The sequence below is a fragment of the Dermacentor silvarum genome, chromosome 4 (genome assembly GCF_013339745.2).
Source record: "Dermacentor silvarum isolate Dsil-2018 chromosome 4, BIME_Dsil_1.4, whole genome shotgun sequence".
In the NCBI taxonomy this organism is placed as follows: Eukaryota; Metazoa; Arthropoda; class Arachnida; order Ixodida; family Ixodidae; genus Dermacentor; species Dermacentor silvarum.
Window position 1 is genome coordinate 4272753 of NC_051157.2, and position 20174 is coordinate 4292926.

The following is a 20174-nucleotide window of genomic DNA, read 5'->3' on the forward strand; positions in this document are numbered from 1 at the left end:
TAGGTCCTTGGCCTGACGCCAACAGCGCAGCTGTGGTCATCGAAGCGACTATAGCTTTCCTTCAAGCCACTGGACTCGATGCACGACTCTAGTATGACCTCAACGTGATGGACATGTATATACGCACCTCCTTATCGTATCATCATTCATCGCTCTTTTTATCCCCCTCCCCCCTCCCCCAGTGTAGAGTAGCAGGCCAGAGCAAACTAACGATCAAGCCGACCTCTCTGCCTTTCTTCAAATAAACATCTCTCTGAGCCAGTGTATGCACACACATCGCATCACAAGTAGCTGGATATGATTAGCGGCCACTTTTGTACATCAGCCTGACAGTTGCGGTTGTATAAGAGTGCATCTCATATTGCGAAAGGTATGGCATGGCGGCGAAGGTCACGGGGGTATGCTATGTTGAAGAGACAGAGATAACTTTGAGGAGGAATGCGATCCACGTGTATTTGTGCTGAAGGCATGTATTTAACCGTGAGAGTAGCCAGGAGTAAGTCGGCCATGGAAGGTGATTCGTTGTCTGACTTCAGAGTTGATCGAGAGAACGGATCCGTGTCAGAATGCTTCCGCCCGGATCGTTAAACAACGCGAATGTCGAATTCTTGTAGACGATAAGCTGAATCACCGAGGCGAGCATAGATATTTATAAGGAAAGCCAACGAACGTGGTTGCCCGTCAGCACGTCGAAAATCTGGCCGTATAAATATTAAATTTGCCTAACGCCCCCACCTGCGAGACACTCTTCTTCGGTGATCGATGAATTCGCTTCCGCCTTGTTGAGGGTGTGGCTCGCATGGGCAATAACATATTCGAAGAAGACGGGCTTGCTCGAGCGAGAACGGCACCAAGACAGACGCCGCTGGCGTCCGTATGTATTTGGTGGCGCAGTCGGGTCATAACGGCAAAGCACGGGTGGCGAAGTAAGTATAGACGGCGAAATGTCGCATCATCGCAGGCTTGTGTCCAGTTAGATAGGTCGCCAGGGCCAGCCAGTAGCTTTGTTAGCGCTGCTAGGATGGGAGCAACATCTCTGCAACATCTGCCAAATCGATGAAAATATCAGCACAGTCCCACAAAGCTCCGAATTTCTTCGACGGTAGACAGCACGGAGTTTGTCAGGTTCAGGCAGAATTCCGTCTCTTGAGACGACGGGACCAAGTATGGTGAGCCGACGAGCCCCGAAGTGACATTACTTTAGGTTAACTTGAAGGCGTGCGCCTGTAAGGCAGTGAACAATCGTGTGTAGACGGGTAAGATATGTACTGAAATCGGGGGAGAACACGACGACATCGGCCAGATCACAGAGACATATCTTCCTTTTCAGGCCACGCAAAATGACGTCCATCATTCGGTCGAATGTTGCGGGCAGATTGCAAAGCCTGAATGGTGTGACTGCGAATTCGTGCAGGCCATCTGGTGTGACTAACCCTGTCTTTAGACGATCACAATCCGCCTTTGGGACTTGCCAATAGCCCGACCACAATTGCAGGAAAGAAAAGCATTCGACACCTTGGAGACAATGGACGGCGTCGTCTATTCGGAGAACAGGATAAACGTCTTTTCTGGTAATATTGTTTAGGCGACGCAGAATCAAATCAAGCCGTCTATCTTCCTAACCAGTACAAAAGGAGAGGACCGATGACTGCAAGAAGGTTTGATGACCTCCTGCTGGAGCATGTCGTCAACTTGCTCCGTAATTACACGACGCTCCGCAGGTGACACACGGTAGAGGCGCTACCTTAGTTCGGCCTAATGACGCCTGAGGGAAGTCGAACGAAGTGCGAAACCCGTGCAGAACAGCAGGAATCAGCACCCGTTCGAACGCATCGAGGTCGCTGTCGATGGAACGTTCAAAGAAATCTGAAGGCACGAGGTCGGATGCAAGGTGAGGAATCAGTGCGTTCAGCTGGGGCATTGCGTATGCTTCGGAGGGATCACGGGGCGCGATCAAGGAGGTTGAAAATTTTCGACCTCCTTGGGCACGATAACCTCACTGTCGACAGGCTGCACGTGGCCAAGTGTCTCATTACGGTACAAAGCCAGAGGGCAGGCACAGGGCAGATATACAGTGAACCAGCGCAACAAGTACATAGCATGTGGAAAGGGAATTGTGTACGTCGTTCCTCGGTCGTATGGTAAGGAATATGTTGGACATACAAAGCGCTGTGTTAACGTTCGTCTTACAGCTGTTGCGATGCCGGTTACTTCAACCTCGACCGGCGTTACTACTCGGTAGCGTGGCGTTGTCGGCAGCCTGCAGGTGTCCGGTAGACAGGCAGGGGCGAGACGATTTCTCGTGTGAAACTTGCACGATTTATTACATGGTTGGTGAATGATAAAAAGAAGAGAATAATGATAAATACATTGCTGGGCCGCTTAAATAGGCCCGCGTAGGCAGGATTTTGCTCACGTCATGTGACATGTACTGAGTCCGGTCGGGGATTGGCGGCTGCCCCCTCTCTCCTAGGTGACGTGGCGGCAACCCGTGGGTCCCGTTTGCTTTGGGGAAAAGAGTGTCCCCTTGAGTCGCACAGTTCGCGGAAGGCGGCCCTCCCTCCTGTCACGCACACACACAAAGGGGCCCGTAATCACTGCGGGGCGCCCGCCAGACCGGCAACCACTCAAGACACGCATAGCAAATTAGGGATCCATCCTCCGTTTCGATTAGGCATGGCGTTTCGATTAGGCATGGTCTTTCGATCCTCCTTTTTGCATGGGGTGTTACACGCCATTCGTAACACAGCGCATGAGTTGTCTCTACAAAGGGCTGTACCGCTACACATCCTTCTCCATTGCAAATCATGTGGCTATGTTCCTATCCTTAATAAAATCTATGTTATCTACAATACGCAAGCCAGATGGCAAGATAAGTAGCAGACGCATGCAATATTAAGATTAGGGGTGGGCACATGCATAAGTTAACCATCGGTCATTCTTCACGGAAAGAATTTCGCTATTTTTATTAGTCTTGATGCTTGCATTATTGAACCGTCCCATGTGTCCTGCGCATGTCCGGGTTCTTTTGGTCTTCGGGTCCAATATGCGTGTGAACTTCCTGAAAAAGTTATCAGTAGTGAGTCAGCGCCGTGTTGTCGTGCTTTTCTTCCTTTTATCCGTGTTGCTTTCACGCTGTTACCAAAAGTACGACGAATCCTAATTCGCTCACCTTGCTATTTGTTTAGCATTGTCATCGCCTGACATTGTACATCGTATCGTTGCAGAAGGGGGAAACTTTAATTGAATTATGACACTGTACTTGCCAAAACCACAATCAGATAATGAGGAGCTCCGGGTTAATTTTGACACCCTGGGCTGCTTTGACGTGCACAAAAATCTGAGTGCACGAGCGTGTTTTTATTTCGCACATGTCCAAATGCCGCGGCCGGGATCTTGCCTGCGACCTCGACCAATGCCATAGCCGCAAAGCTACAGTGGCGGACACACAAGTGTGGCGTGGGACCGCTTTCTTATAGTGTCGCCGAGACGCTACGGTGCGGCTTTGCGTCTGCATGCCCGGGGTCAGTTGTCCGTTTGACAAACTTGCAAGGTGTTTATTTTTCATAAATGGCAGAAACGTATCGTACTGTACCTTCAGTTTGCCCACAACCGCTCTCGTCTCTAGCAGTAGCGTTTCCTTGCCTTCTTACGTAGTCTTTTCCATCTCCCACCCTCTCCCATGTGTGGTACCTGCGAGAACTTGTTTTGTGACTGCGTCGATTCTATCCTTCCTCTACCTCCTCTCCTCCCTTCTCTCAACCATTCTATCTACCGGCCCTCTGGACTTGCGCCTTAGTATAAAGGTAAGCGCTGCAGTTTGTGCAATGCTATTGCGGGGGTCAAGGATAATTACAGCTGTCAAGAGGGTATTGTGGGGATGTACAGGGAGCTCCAAAGGACATTGTTCACATGCGACGCGATGATAACTTATTCAATACATTATTTCAAAGATGACTTATTTCTCCTTACTCATTGTATCGAAATATCCAGAGATAAAAGGAGATCGCTACATGTGGCTTTTTTTAGACATTACCGGAGCCTATCACAACGTAAACCGCAACATATTGTGGGATATTCTGGAAAGGGAAGGCATAGGCAACGACTGTATACAGCTATTGAGAGAGATTTACCTAGAAAATACAGTTTGCGTTGAATGAGAAGGGATGAGAAGCGAGGTGCAAGTTGCATCCACAATGACTGACTCTTTATTCTATTTATTCTCTTTCCTTCTTATGTATTGTTAACCCTTTCCACTTCCCAAGTTTAGGATAGCCGACCGGGAACGTCCTCGGTTACCCTCCCTACCTTTCCCTCTTTGTTTCTCTTTCGCTATCTGCAAGCAAGCTGCCAGAAGTCGGTTTCAATGTCACGTGACAAACAAAAGTATCAGTTTCGTCCGAAAGGCGAAGCATTGAAAGCGATAGCAAATCATTAGGCAGCTACATCAAGTAACGTTTATAGTTTTAAATTACTGACCATGATGTCAAGCGCTCACAGAAAGACGTGAACATATCTCACTCGATAACCACGAACACTCGCTGGCCACGAGCACTCGGTGATCACAATGCTGGCGTCACGAAAAGCGCCGGCCGCGGTAATCGTACGCTTCGCGCTGCCTTTCGCACAGCTGGCTGCGTTGCCGCTCATCATTCCAGCGTAGAATTTCACTTCTCTTCTGTCGTCGTAATGGGGATCGACAGGCCGCGTTTACGGGGTTATGAGTCATTGCTTAAGGCAGTATGAGCCCATTAGCGGTGCATTACTTCATGCTTCGCACCTCCCCAGCTTTCACGTTAGTGGAGCTGCATTTCGCTGAATGGGTCATTTGACACTTACGCATAAAATTTAATTCACCGCTCAAACCGAACCTATGACTTAACTCGTGCTAACTGTAATAACTAATAAAAACTAAAGAAGTAAGACACGGGTACATAATGGTCATATTGCTGAGGGAGTTAAATAAAAAAAATAATGTGGTTGATCCCTCTTATATAGGAATCGGTATAGAACACGAAAGTGAAACGTGTCTTCACAGAAGTAGTGTAATGTTTATTGCACATTGATATATAATGTCTATTGGTGTTTTGTGGCTAAAGCGCCCTTAGGCGTTGATGCACCCACGCTGACGCCTGGTGGCACGTCTCCTCCATCACGACTACCAACGTCGATGACCATGAGCAACCGTCGTGCATATGGAAGCTGCACTACGCTGCACACGCTAGCACAACGCGAAAGACGAAGCACGTAACTGACACACTAATACAACGCGCAAGACAAAGCACGTAACTGAATCGTCACCGAGTCAAATCAGCGCGTACAGCGCGTCGTAATTGCAGCCTCCGCGATCAACTTCAGAAACATTTTCAGAGCTAATTGCGGAGGCCACGCTCCGCTGTGCTGAGTACGGTGAACGCCACCTAGGTGGCGTTGGTAGTGCTTCTTGATGCCAGCGTCCCTTCGAATGCTGGCATCGAGGCGTCGTAGTGCTGAGACCACCGAAGCGTTCACTGTCGGTGCGCGTTAGTGTCATAATGCAGTACTTCTCTTTTCTGCTCGTAGGCGGCGGCACCGCCCCGAGCAAGAGCGCGGGTACACGGAGGAGTGTTAGATATATAAGGCGCGTCTGTGTAGCTCGCTGCAAATGCGTTTGTGGCGCAATGGGTTAAACGCTCGGCGATCTATCGTCGCGGACCGAGAGGTCGTGGGTTCGATTTCCAAATTTTGCATGCTTGTGGAACTTTTTCTTCTGGTTTCTTTCTTTGTATTATGTTCGTGTACATTGTAAGCTGACGTATTTCCGTGACGGAAATACGTCAGTGAAGTCCTGGTGGACCCCGGCATAAAACACTTTGGTGTTAAAAAAAATCACAGCATATCCACGGGGTGAATGATGATGAGTGGGCGAAGCTCCGGAGGGAATCATCGGATCTCCCGCCTAAGGGGACGCTAGCACAAACGCGTTAGAAACGTGCAGTACTCTCTAGTAAGGGGGAGCGGCCACAGCATCTTACGCAGCCATTTACACATGCCGGAACGTGCACCGCGTTTGCCGACGCGGTGCATCGCCTCCGCACACCACGCAACGGGTGGCACCTTGGGAACCAAACGTCGACGTGGTTCCCACGGGAATGCTCGACGCTGGAGGGCGGCGGCTGTTGTCGTGTCGAAAGGAGGCTCCTGGTTTGCGCGCCAACTTCGGCGCCGGGCCTCATCGTAGTTCGGGCGGGCTCTGGTGCTTCACGGAAACACACCAAGAGCGACGTTGCCGGTTTAGCGACGGCCGAGGCCGATGACCCTTTGCAGCCTGGGGACTAATTGTTCGTCCATCAGTCCCAGGTGACGGTGACGCGCCCCGGCCGCGAGAAACGACAAGCGTGAACAGCACTCCACAGCTGCACGTCTGTCGGTGAGGCCTCCTTTGTCCATAAGGACCGCCAGGCACAACACCTCGTTTTCCCCAAACGAGGCATGTTTGCCGCACTCCTACCATGTTGTTACGAGCGAAAGCAGACGACGCTTGGTGCGTACGTGTCTTGCGCCTTCGCGCCGAGAAAACAAAAAAGGTCAGCGCCAAGCTGGCGCTCGCGAGAGGGGCTCGAGCAATAAAGAAGGATCAGGCAGTCCCTTCCTGGTCTCCACCGTGTCTGGATGCGTCTTACGCCACCCTGGAACCCATAGAAACCGACGGCCACAACGGCACGTCACATTTGACGCCCAACGGCTCGGGGTGAGCTATAAAGACGTTTATTTCTTTTTGATGTGGAGTCGTCGCTCGCTGCGCGTTCCTTTGGTCGAACCACTGACTTCAGGACAGCGTCGACTCCGTAAACCCAACATGGCGACCGCCCAGTGTTCCATCGATGTGTTCGAACAGTTGGATGACACCGCCCGGGTGGAAGCCTACAGGGCAGCAGTGTCCAAAGCAGGTGCCCTAAGAACCGAAGTGGATCAGCTCCGGCGCGAATTGGAAGGACTGAAAATAATGTTTTCGGAGGGACACGACACCGCCAAAGAAGTCCACGCAGCAAAGCCACCTCTTCACCCGCAGTTGCAGGCAAGTCACGACTTCTTTTGCAACTTACTCGCTCTGATTGTGGAACGCATCGAGTGCTTGGAGTCGAAAACGCGTGAGGACTCGGACGCCGAATTTTGCCAGAGTACGGAGACGAGCGCTGCGTCGATAAATCTTCAACGCGGCTCGGGAAACCAATGCGGCAAAGCTAAAGACGAAGCTACATTATGCATCTCAAACAGCTTGGGTGAAGATGCTCGCGACCGACTTTCAAGTTTCGCGTCTAGCTCCTTACCGCATCTTGGGAAAGATGTCATTGCTTGGTTTCATCAAGTTTATTTTTGGTTTAGAACCTTCAGCCTTCATGAAGAGGTCGCGATATCCTTCACTAACTCCAGGCTCCCAGCTAAGAATTTCACATGGATGCGCCACCACGCAAAGATGGCCAATATTGCTACTTGAGCTGATTTGAAGGCAGCGCTCCGTCGCCGTTACAACATTGATTGTGATGTAACCTCTAAGCAGCGAATGTTAGGGGCTATACAACGAGCTGGAGAGTCATGTACAGACTTCGCTTACCGCAAGTTGAACCTCATGGACCAATGTAATTATCCAGTATTGCAAAAGGAGAAGTGTCAGGTCATCATGGCTACACTTTGAGAGAAGGCGAAGAAACACTTCTTTGACAAGATCGAGAGGGAAACAGCGCGAAAAAACACGACAAGAAGACAAGAAGCGAGACACACACCAGCGCAAGCTCTACGGTCTTGCAATTTAGTTCTTTGACAAGAATTTTGAGAAATTAAGTGACATGAGAGACTCTTTTCTGCACTTTGACCAGATCACCAATTCCGAGGAAAACGTTCAAGTTCTGATGACGGTTGAACCTCCCACACCGCAGCCCGCGCAACGCCTCGTTTTGGCAAAGCGTTCGTCTCGGAAGTCTATGCGGAATCGTCAGCGCAAGGAGAGCATAGAATCAAGTGGTTCCTCAGAAAATGAGCTACTACAGAAAAACCTACCTCAAAGGGAACATGCAAACGTGCAGCCGCCTCCGAGGAATCCGACTTATTATACACCGTGTGTTTTTGACAGATCTCTAGAGAATACCTCCAGGATTCGTAAACTATGCTCGAACTGCTCTAGAAGCGGACATTTTGTCACATAGTGTCGTCTGCCATTAACTGCAGAATTTTTTAAGTGTCCGGAGGAATTTGAGTCCACCAACCCAAAAGAGCAGGGATCGAAACGATCAACTGGTGACGTCAATGCCCGCGAGCAGTCATCAGTGATTGAGCAGGTGTCTTGTTATAAAGAAGCGGGTATTTTTTCCGTTCCTGTCATCATCAACGGACAAACGTTTAAAGGCATATTGGACGCAGGTGCTGTGAAAATTTTGATTACAGCACCACTGGTTGAGAGATTCAAGCTAATCATTGGGCCTTCGTCCCAGCGTTTAGTAGGAGCAAGCGGCCATCACTTAGAAAACTTGGGTCAACTCAAAACTGTTGTAACAGTCGACGGCCAAACATTGCAGCATGAATTTGTCGTGGTTTAGCGGTTACCCCATGACGGAGTGCTTCTAGGCGACGACTTCCTACGGGCCTCAAGCGCCATCATTGACTGGGGTTCGCAAAGCTTTGCCGTGTCTCATCCTCAGGTGTTACAAAAGGTCCACCTCATTAGGGAGCAAACACTACCTGCTTTATAGCGGAAGTTAGTTCCAGTGGACTGGCATCGCATGTCTAGAGATAAAGGTTGTGTGATGGTCATCACAGAGACAAAGCTCTTGTACGACCGCTATTCGGTCATTGTGGAGCCCATGGTTGCAGATGCATCCGAAAAAATAGTCAAGGGTTTGCTGACGGACTGTTCATCCCAGGCCATCGTGCGTCCATCTCAGATGACAGTTGGAGTCGTAGGGGAAGCAAGGGGAATAGAGGACATTGAACTCTCTGTGGAAGACTCTCAACAGATCCTCCAAATTTCATGCCTGCCTTCTCCTGAGGATTTTGATGAACCACCAGCCTATGCAGTTGTTGACCCGCAGCATCGCTCACTCCAAATTGGTGACGTGAACTTGAACGCTGGCACAACATTATCCTCAAGTGAGCTGCAGGTCGTGAAGGAGTTGTTGGCGCAGCATGCTGCTTCCTTCGCACAATCAAGTACGGATGTAAGCTCATGCAAAGTTGAGCAACATTGCATTTCAACTGGGAATGCAAAGCCTATCTCCCAACGACCTCGCAGATTGTCTCCTGCGCAACGTGACCTCGTCAAGAGTCTGATCAAGGACCTCGTCGATGCCAACATAGTCCGGCCTTCATAGTCCGGCCAACATAGTCCGGACGCATTCTGCGCTAAAGTCCTGGATCTGCTTAATGGTGCATTGGGCACAAAGAAGCAACAGAAACGGGCTCAAAAGAAATTTTTTATGCACAATGATGTGTTTTACAGGAAAGATCAAGGTCCGGTCAGCAGTCGATTTCTCCTCTGCCTTCCTTCTCAGCGACAGGCCGAGGCACTTCGAGAAATGCATGAAGGAAGGTGTGGTGGCCACATGGGCATCAGAATAACATTCGAAGCGCTGAGATCCAAGTACTACTAGCGAAAGCTCTATACGGATGCCTAACGGTATGCGAGTCACTGCGACCTTTGTCACAGGATGAAAATGTCGACATCGCTGCCTTATGAATTACTACAACCAATAGAAGTCCACAGCCCTTTTCATACAGTTGGAATGCACATAGTAGGACCATTCAAGAACTCTACAGGATATAAATATATCATCGTAGCTATTGACTACCTCACAAAGTTTGTTGAGGCAAAACCCTTGAGGAATATAGAAGCCACGACAGTTCAAAAGTTCATTGAGCGCAGAATTGTCTTGAAGCACGGATGCCCAGCCACGATTATAACAGACCGCGGCACTCAAATGATGGCACGATCTACTGAAGCTTACCTCAAACATCGTGGCATTACACATGTTGCCACTACCCCATATCATCCTGCAGCAAATGGCTTGTGCGAAAGGGCTAACAAGACTATCAATCAGATGATTGCCATGATCGACTACCCTCGGGGGAAAAAAGTGGGCTGATCAACTCCCATATGTTGTATTTTGCTACAACACTGGGTACCAGGACACGGTTCCCCAAACTTCATTTTTCTTAGTTTATGGTAAAGATCCAGTGCTTCCACTAGACGTTGTTTACAGCCACCGAGAACTTCAAGAACTGAAAGAAGATTCCAGTTATGGCGCGGTAGTGAGCGAAAGACTGCAAAAAGCTAGAGAACTTGCGGCCGCGTACATCAGACTGGCACAAAAAAAACAAAAAAAAAAAACAGAAGGACTACTTCAACAAGCACCGCAAGGACGTTGTGTTCGAAAGAGGACAACTAGTGCTTCTTAAGGCTCCACCGTCCGGTGTTAAATCAACCACATGGTACAACGACCCTCAAAAGGTAGTGAACAGACTGTCTCCCGTGAACTACAAGATCGAACTCGCCGATAACATGGGAACGGACATTGTGCATGTGGAGAAATTGAAGCCCTACCAGAGCCCAATTGCCGAGATGGAACAACCTCGTGCATCGGACTAAGCCGTACATGTGTCTGACACCGTTTGGATGCAGTGAAGTGTGTGGTGCAGTATAGTGCCAGTGATTTCATTTATTTTCGTGTGTAAAAATGGGACGACAAAGCTTGCCCTTGTAAATAGTTACTGTTGTATGATTTCTGTTTAAGTTTGCTTATGTTTTAGCTAATTCCTGTTGTACCATTGCGAATGTTATGTGTTGTGTTTTTAGCGTTGTATGCAGTCGGGACGACTTGTCTCAAAACCCGGCCATGTCACAAGCAAAATTAGACGACGCTTGGTGCTTACGTGTCTTGCGCCTTGGCGCAGAGAAAACAACAAAGATCGGCGCCGAGCTCGCGCTCGCGAGAGGGGCTCGAGCAAAAAAGGAGAAGGGTCAAGCAGTCCCTTCCTGGCCTCCACTGTGTCTGGATGCGTCTTACGCCGCCACGGAACCCATAGAAACCGACGGCCACAACGGCACGTCACACGTGTGGTCTGAACCACCTCTCGACGTGGCGCGCAAGATAGCGACAGCAGTAGCAGCTGTGCAGCAGTAGAAACGTCGAAGGAAGATACAAAAGAAAGCTTCACTTTAAAAAATGGAGTCACGGATAATTACGCAATTGTTGGTTTTCGCTTGGGAAAGCCAATGGGCCATTGTCTCTCCATTTCGTATTCAACGTGATGACTACCATTGACATAGAAACGGTAGAAATATTTGCGTCGGTCACACTGTAAGCAGGCATACTTACCGATATTCGTTGGTAGGAGTTGCTCATCATGGCAATGAGCAGGTTCAGGAGGACGACAATGTTGATGACGCTGTACGATCCGAACATGAGAAGGCCCCAGAATCGCGTATAGCTCTTGATGCCCGTGAGCTCGAAGTTCGAAAGGTCCACCAGACCGAAGCTGGCCCAGAAGAGGGACTGCGACGATTCGAACAGGCTGCACAAAGGGGGATTTCAGGTTACGTAAGTTATTTTCACAGGCCACAGGAATGACGAGAGCGAGTGCAGGTGTACACAGAAGGAAGAGAGGCTCACAGCATCAATGTCACCAAGGACAAAGAAAGACATAGGCTTAGAGGGAATACGAAGGAAAAGAACACGGCACTGACATATCCCCGCCGTCTGCTCGCGGATGAATCGCTCACTTGGAGAAGCGACGCCACGTGAGACAGGAGGAATCCCTGATGTTGTTCGGGTCGCAGTTGGTCTGCTCCAGGTCGGCATAGTACCAGAGCAGTTGGTTGAGGCCGCAGGCGAACGAGAACAGCACCAATGTGTAGATGAAGAAAAACTGGACGATGTCAATCACCATCCTGCCCAGCGATATCTGCAGGGGCCCCAGGTGGGGGTTCATGGAGAACAGATGCACCAGGCGCAGGGCTCTGCAATGTGAACCGCACGCAGTAGAAAGGCGCCATTTCACTTCTAGGCCCTTAATTATGACTGTATAGCGCGTTGCTATGCAACCCTCTTAAAGACATACGCATAAATAATTAGTGCGCCGACTGAGGCGACCGGTCTCTCGCACGGCAAGCACTTACGAGAAGACGTTTCCTGCAGCGAATAGGCCATCTGCGATCAGCATGGGATCAAATGGGTCCCATTCTTCCCTCGGGAGGAACGCAAGCAGGGGCTGCTCCCCTATTTCTTGCGTCTCCTGTGGAACCAAGAGAAAAAGAGAAGCCGTTCAGGCGGCATGCACATACAGCGTGTGCAGACGGGAAAGCTATGCAATGACGTCAATACGCGTGTCGCGAACCATTTTTGTAGAAGACGAGGAGCCAGGCTTCACAGCGGGAACTCGGTAAATGTTGCTAAACAGCGTAGGTACCATCTTGGGGTGTTGTGCCGGAAAGCCCGAGTTTAGCAAAGTATACGGGATCTCCAAGAGCTCTGGTGACATCCTCAGATGAATGAGGTCGAGTGGTATGAATACATAAAATTAAACCCTCAGCACGCCTGCAGCTTCATTCGCTTATGCAGCTCTCGGGTTATCACTTCGGTGTTATCTCATGGGCGACCGAAAAAGGAGTCACGTGGTCACACCGTCGGTGCCTTCTGTCATTTGTTTATCGTTCCACCAAGTGCATTGCGTGTAGAAGAAAGTTATAGAAAACATGTTATATTTTAATGTATTCGAAAGAAAAGAAAAGGTTCACGTGAGATTGCGCCTCGTCTGCACTGTTTGCATTCGATGGTAGATAGATAGATAAGGTCCGAAAAAAGTCGCAGTTTCTCCCGAAAGGCGAAGCATCGATTGCGATAGCAAATTAGCAGAGAGCCATATGAATTAAGGATAGTACTTTTATCTGCCGTATCGACTTGTAAACGTTCGCTTGCTAACTAAATTAATAAGCATGGTGTCAGCGCGCACAGCAAACATGAACAGGTAACACTCGATGACCGCGGACACTCGCTGTCAAAACGCTGGCGTGAGGAAACGTGGCGGCAGCAGCGAGCAAAGTAACCTTCGTGCGGCCATATCGCTTCAACGCAAACTGAGCGCCAAGAATACACAGCACGTATAAAGCTACGAGCTGCCGACGCACCTAGACTGCGCCTCCAACGCAGTTTGTCGCAAGATACGGACCACACGCAGTTGCGGTATTAAGTTGTAGCCAGTCACGGGCACGTTACCAGTAAAAAGTACCAGTATTAGAGTTAGCTAAGCCAAAAACTAACTTGTTAGAGTTGCTGTGAAAAAGTAACGTCGTTACTTTTCCGTTACTACTAAAAACTTATGTAATTGATAGCAAACCAAATGATAGAGTTTATTTAATAGAAACGTGCGTCAAAATTGCACTTGGTAAAGCCCTAGACGAAGGGAACCTAAAAGGGGGCACACTCAAGCCAAACACCGACAATTTGACAATTGTTGTGTACGCCTCATTTTGTAGTCCGTGTTGTGGAAAGGTGAAAGGTGGAGAGAATATGGGAAAGAAGAAAGTCCGAAAGAGTGGAAAGCGCAAACTGTACGTCGGTCTTTAACTAGCGTTGCTGTTGGATAATTTATTATAAAAAATGAAGTAACTGTTACGGTATTTCTAGTTACAGTTTATGTGTAATAAAGCAACAGTGATGCAGTTACAAGTTACTCTAACTTAAAACCTAGTTACAGTTACTGAAAAAAGTAACTAGTTACCGGTAACGCGTTACTAGTTGTTCCAGCTGCAACTTGCTGCTGGAGTAAAACGTCGCCCCCTTCTCTGCCCTCCCCCCCGGTTACAGCGTACTGTACCCCGGTGCCTCGCAACGATGGGAGCGTGCGACGGCTCATTTGCTGCCCTCCCTTTGAGCTACGATCGCCGGCTAACCCTCGCACAGTTCGCGCATACGGCACGCGGCGACGATGTTACCGCCGTTGTACTTTATACGGTGCCTCACGGCTGAGAGTCCGCGCTGGTCGCTAGGAGGAGAGGCGATGGTTATCAGAAAAGGTGTTGCTGTGCGGCGCGCCGTTTCGGATAACGCGCAACGCGCAGATCTGCTGCCGACGCCGTCCAAGACGCCGTCCGCGCCGTCCGCGTTCGCGCCGAACGCGCGCAGGGTAATACAAATCAGCTGGCGCACAAGTTAAGGGACTAATACTTCTGCTCCACCCGGGACTCCCGCGGATCGGCGTATTCCTATGCAGGTTTGGAGAACGTTCAACTAGATCGATCGTTCCAGCTTTTCGATCTGCGGAAGGCCTTGGCTAAAATGAAACGTGGCACCGCTCTGGGTCGGGACAAAATTACTGTCAAAATGTTAGCTAACTTTCTCGATCCGGCATATGAAACACTATTTTCTTACATTAATTCAATTTGGTCAGGGGAAGTGCCACTCCCCTTAGAATGGACGACCGCCCTGGTCACATTTATTCCAAAACCTGGCAAGGCCGTGAACACGGACAACCTTCGCCCCATTTCTCTCACATCATGTGCGGGCAATATGATGGAGACGATGGTGCAGATCGGTTGTCTGAGTTCATGGAAAACCAATCTATTTTCTCAGAATCAATGCACGGGTTTCACCCGCACAGATCCGCGCAGGACATTCTGCTTCAATTCAATCGGGACATCCTTGACCCCGTCGAATGCCCTCACAACGACAAGGTCGTACTCGCCTGGACTTAAAGGGGGCATTTGACAATGTAACTCATGAGGTAATTCTAACACACCTATCACAAACTGGCTGTGGCTTGAGGGCGTTCGAATACATTCGGCAGTTCTTAACCGATAAACAATCTTACATCTGCATACAGGACAAGGAACATGGCCCTTTCTCCTTAGGAACTAGAGGTACACCACAAGGTGCAGTGCTGTCTCCTCTATTATTCAATCTGGCTGTGATGCACCTGCCGGCTCAGCTGGCTGATGTCCCCGATATAGAACACGCGTTGTATGCTGATGACCTCACCATCTGGGCCCCGCAGGGCTCACTCGGTGACATTGAGGCAAACCTGCAGTGAGCCGCGAGCATAGTCGACCGCTATGCCCGCCAGTGCGGCCTCCAATGCTCACCCTCCAAACCAGAATTTGTGCACGTACGCCCTTCGCCAAAGTGCACGGCCAAAATTGAACTCTTACTGGAGACGGGTTCAATCCTTGAACAAAACGAAGTCCGGGTACTGGGGCTCGTTATTAATCAAAACAGACGGTCTGACACTACATTTCAACTTCAACTTTATTTTCGCATTTTTCCTCCCTTTCTTACAAAGAAGAAAAAAAAAAGGACAAACTCCATAAGGTAGGAGACCAGGTGGGCCGCATGGTCCGCCGGGTCTCTAACAAACGCGGGGGGTTATGGTGCAAGGACGCCTTGCGGCTGGCACATGCATTTGTAACCAGTAGAATTTTGTATTCTACTCCATTCCTCCACCTGCAGAAGCAAGACGAGGATGCACTTGAAGTCACCCTTCGTAAAATTGTAAAGCGGGCCCTCGACCTCCCCGTGAACACCTAGAATCAGCGCCTTCTGGGCCTGGGCATGGTGAACACGTTTTGAGAGCTTCGAGAGGCCCACGTCACAAATCAGTACACTCGTCTCTCCAAGACGGTAGCGGGTCGCCGCCTTTTAGCCCGCTTACACATCCAACACAACATCACGGAAGATCGCGTACAACTTCCATTCCAGTTGAGATGCGCCCTCCACGTGCGTCCTCTTCCAAGCAACATGACAAAAGAAGACCATAATGGTCGGTGCCTGGCGCGGGTGGAAGCCCTGGCCCACCACTATGGACCGAAAGCCCGCATGTTTTACGTAGACGCCTCCAGGTCACACCATGGGGGATGGTATACGGCCGCTGTCGTCCACGAGAACCGAACAGTTAACGGGCTCACTTTCCGAGCCCGGAACATAACACATGCGGAGGAAGTTGCCATTGCATTGGCAGCTTGCCATCCAACATCGCAAACTATCATTTCCGACTCGAGAGAAGCCTGTCGGAATGTCGAACACGGCTGGGTCGCGTACCTAGCCTATCGATTATTGAAACATGCCGACTATCAGGGGAACCCCGCAACCCACAGTACAGTCTGGGCTCCTGCTCACGTGCGACTAGAAGGGAATGAGGCAGCCGACGCCACCGCCCGCGCGATCTCTTACCGGGCATTCCCACTCGACTCCCTCGATCAGGCTGACCTAGAATTCAAACCGGTATATTCTTTCCGCGAAATTGTTCACCATTACCAATCTGACCACAGCCATTATCCACGCCCGTGTAAAGGCTTAGGTAAAGCGGAGGAGCCGCTTCTACTCCGACTTTACACAAACACTATGCTGTGCCCGGCAGCTCTGCAACACTTCGATCCCGCCTTCTCCGGCAGTTGCTCGCACTGTGGGGAGAAGACTTCGGACCTCTACCACATGGTGTGGGCCTGCCCCTCCAATCCTGCTATGCCACCTATCCCCAACCCAACCCGGGAGGACGCACGCTGTATGTGCATGCCGCCTGAACGGCTTCTCTTTTTCTCTTGGTTCCACAGGAGACGCAAGAAATAGGGGAGCAGCCCCTGCTTGCGTTCCTCCCGAGGGAAGAATGGGACCCATTTGATCCCATGCTGATCGCAGATGGCCTATTCGCTGCAGGAAACGTCTTCTCGTAAGTGCTTGCCGTGCGAGAGACCGGTCGCCTCAGTCGGCGCACTAATTATTTATGCGTATGTCTTTAAGAGGGTTGCATAGCAACGCGCTATACAGTCATAATTAAGGGCCTAGAAGTCAAATGGCGCCTTTCTACTGCGTGCGGTTCACATTGCAGAGCCCTGCGCCTGGTGCATCTGTTCTCCATGAACCCCACCTGGGGCCCCTGCAGATATCGCTGGGCAGGATGGTGATTGACATCGTCCAGTTTTTCTTCATCTACACATTGGTGCTGTTCTCGTTCGCCTGCGGCCTCAACCAACTGCTCTGGTACTACGCCGACCTGGAGAAGACCAACTGCGACCCGAACAACATCAGGGATTCCTCCTGTCTCACGTGGCGTCGCTACTCCAAGTGAGCGATTCATCCGCGAGCAGACGGCGGGGATATGTCAGTGCCGTGTTCTTTTCCTTCGTATTCCCTCGAAGCCTATGTCTTTCTTTGTCCTTGGTGACATTGATGCTGCTTGGCTGCTCTGACCTTGAGACCCAAACGGCCTTGGTCGGACGAGCCCAGGCAGCGTCCGACGCCAATGGGGTCCCGTACTAGACATCCCGACCTAGTATTTGTAGAGGGCGTCCTCTTAAGGGGTGGTCCCTGCATACCTCCTGTATTCTCATTAATGGTACCTTCGGCTGACGGCACTCGTGCCGTTTTCAGTGCACTCGCGTGGGGTCGCACGTTAATCTGGGCGCCACGCGTGTGGTGGCGCACGTTCGGCTGGGGCGAACACGACACGGGTGCACGCCACCGTGCCACCACGCAGATCGACGGTGGAGCGCGGTGCGATACCGTCGCGCAGCGCGCGGCAGCAGACGACCAAAAGCGAGCCGTTCAGTTCAGGCGCCATTTTGTAGCAGGCGGTTACGATGTAAGCCGTGTATCTGCGTGTCTCGCACAAAACTATTTTCTTTGCTAGAATCGAGTAGCTCATCGGTCAACGAAGACCACGCAATTGATCTGCGCTGCTAATCAGAAGCTCTCACGAGAGCAGCCGTCGAAGGCGAACCGCGCGTCATACCGATGTAGCGGTGTCATACGATAATGAGGTACATGAAGCTGCAGCATCATTTTCTACGTTTGATGCTGTAACTTTCGTTTCCGTTGTTGCTTTTCAGTTCCGAAACACTTAAGGATAAGTTGGAGTACATGCAAGGGGCTGCCAGCGCAGTTTGCAGGTTCGTCCCAGTACCCCCAAAATCATTCGAATGGCAAGAGTCATTCGTCACTTCATATTTCAAGCATCTGTTGACCTTGTTCACGTCTGCAAATCGCGGCGAGACCAAGGGATAAGTGGCCTGTGTAATAGAGCGTCGTCTGCTTAACTTCACATTCGGCATGTATCTCGCAGAGGGCGCTACAGTCGCAAACTCCCGTTTGGTGGCTCGCACGTTCGTCTGGCAGGAGCGAAACGTGAAACTCAGGCGGTGTTTGGCGTAATTTCCGTTGGACTGCCGCGGTGCCAGGATGGCTCAGCTGAACGTACCATAAGAGACTCAAAAAGCGTTTTTACCACCACCACCACCACCACAGAACTCGCGCTGTGTCCGCGACTGCAGCCGATGCCTCTGGCGGCGGCTCCGCAGGTTTCGACCAGAGAACTGGACACTCGGCGAGTGGCGTCGGAAGTCGCTGCCTCTTCTCGTCTCCAAACGTTTCAATATAAATTTCTTTTGTAGATCTATGCTTACTTGTGTTTACGCAATTGCATGCATCACGTGCAACACATGCACATGTAACACTCGTAACACTGGGTGTAACTAACACAGCTTCGCTGTTCGACCATCTTCACGGAGTGGAAGGGAGGTATAATTTTTAACACTTGCCCTTCGTAGCAGAGAATAACAGTATGAAAGTGCCACAATTCACTTGCAAGGAGCAATGATAAGGTGATAAATGATGAAAGCTAACATGTACCAAGTGACAGTCATGAAATTATACGCTTATCATTGACTACATCCTGCGATAACTATATGAGCGCTTGAGATTTTTTTTTTAACAGCGAAGCTGTTTAAGCCAGCCGTAATTTGTTGTGCGTAGCAATGAAACTACCAAAAAAGAAAACAAAACTTCTTGCAGAGCCGCGGGATCCGAACCCGCGTACGCCCGGTCCCAAAGCAAGCGTCGTAACCACTAGGCTATAGAGACACTTATTTTTTCTTTAATGCATGGAAAATAAAACTGAAGGTATATTACAGTGCAAACATAGCTACAGACTTAAAACTCGGGCAAACACACACATGCGTCCAACAAGTGCATCCAGTCAGGCGGAGGTTCCTGCGCAGCGTATATAGCAATGAAACTACCAAAAAAGAAAACAAAACTTCTTGCAGAGCCGCGGGATCCGAACCCGCGTACGCCCGGTCCCAAAGCAAGCGTCGTAACCACTAGGCTATAGAGAGTACTTATTTTTTCTTTAATGCATGGAAAATAAAACTGAAGGTATATTACAGTGCAAACATAGCTACAGACTTAAAACTCGGGCAAACACACACATGCGTCCAACAAGTGCATCCAGTCAGGCGGAGGTTCCTGCGCAGCGTATACACTTCTTATACAAGCTGAACTTTCTTGAAAGAATGATGTTGTAGATCGGGGACTTTCGGCATGGCGATAACACATTCTAGCTCTCATAGGCTGTACAAACCCAGTACTATGAACATGTCATAGGGAGGACCCCCAGTAATCTTAAACGGTAGGAACCTAATTGCGTATGGAGTGATGTCAATGTCCTTTTTAAGCGTCCGTTGGAGAATGTCCCAGCAAAATATAGCATCCGTACCTAGGCTATAGAGCCACGCCTTCAGAACACGCATTTATGCGAACCATATGACTGCGTTCGAGCGCCGTCGTCTTCGTCCACAGCTGGCGCGTTCGTGCGCTCGTGCTCTGGGAGGTGAAGAGGTTTTTGCGCGCTATGAGAGCGAGAGAGAGGCATTCGTGGAGCGGGTTTCCTCGGCATTGGAACGCGGTGTCGGTGTTGCAAGCTGTGCTATGCAACGCGCAGTGACGGCCGAGAAGCACGAAAAAAGTTGTCGCAGTTTCACCTGAAAGGCGAAGCATCAATTGCGATAGCAAATTTGTAGAGAGCTATACGGAGTAATGATATTAGCTTTATCAGCTGTATAAACTTGGACATGCAGCAGCACCGGCAACACGCAGAACTATTGTCGACGCCTTCGGCGTTTTGCCCGCGTTCGCTCAAAATGCGTGCGGCGTTGGTGACTGTTGCCGGAGCCTCTGATATAAATAGGCACTTGGTGCCGCAGCTAAACGTCGCCTCCCTTCCCTCCCCCTCCCCCCCTGCCCCTCCCCCTCGGCCTCTCGCGCGTCGGAAGAAGGCGCGTTTGCTCTACATATATGGTGATTGTAAAGGAGGAAAGAGACGCTTACTTCTGCAGCCCTTAAGCGAGCACGGCGCAGAACGCGCGTTTGTTCTCCGCC

The 20174-nt window shown here is 50.2% G+C and overlaps 1 protein-coding gene across 1 annotated transcript in view; it reads right to left on the reverse strand.

The window, feature by feature from the left end:
- The window catches only part of LOC119448020 (transient-receptor-potential-like protein), a 166949-nt gene that overhangs the window by 67552 nt on the left and 79223 nt on the right, over nucleotides 1–20174 (reverse strand). The window contains exons 9-11 of the mRNA XM_037711526.2: nucleotides 12149–12264; nucleotides 11753–11989; nucleotides 11349–11544 (exon numbers count right to left, since the gene is read on the reverse strand). Coding sequence (XP_037567454.2) covers nucleotides 11349–11544; nucleotides 11753–11989; nucleotides 12149–12264 — 549 coding nt within the window. The remainder of the gene's footprint in view (nucleotides 1–11348; nucleotides 11545–11752; nucleotides 11990–12148; nucleotides 12265–20174) is intronic.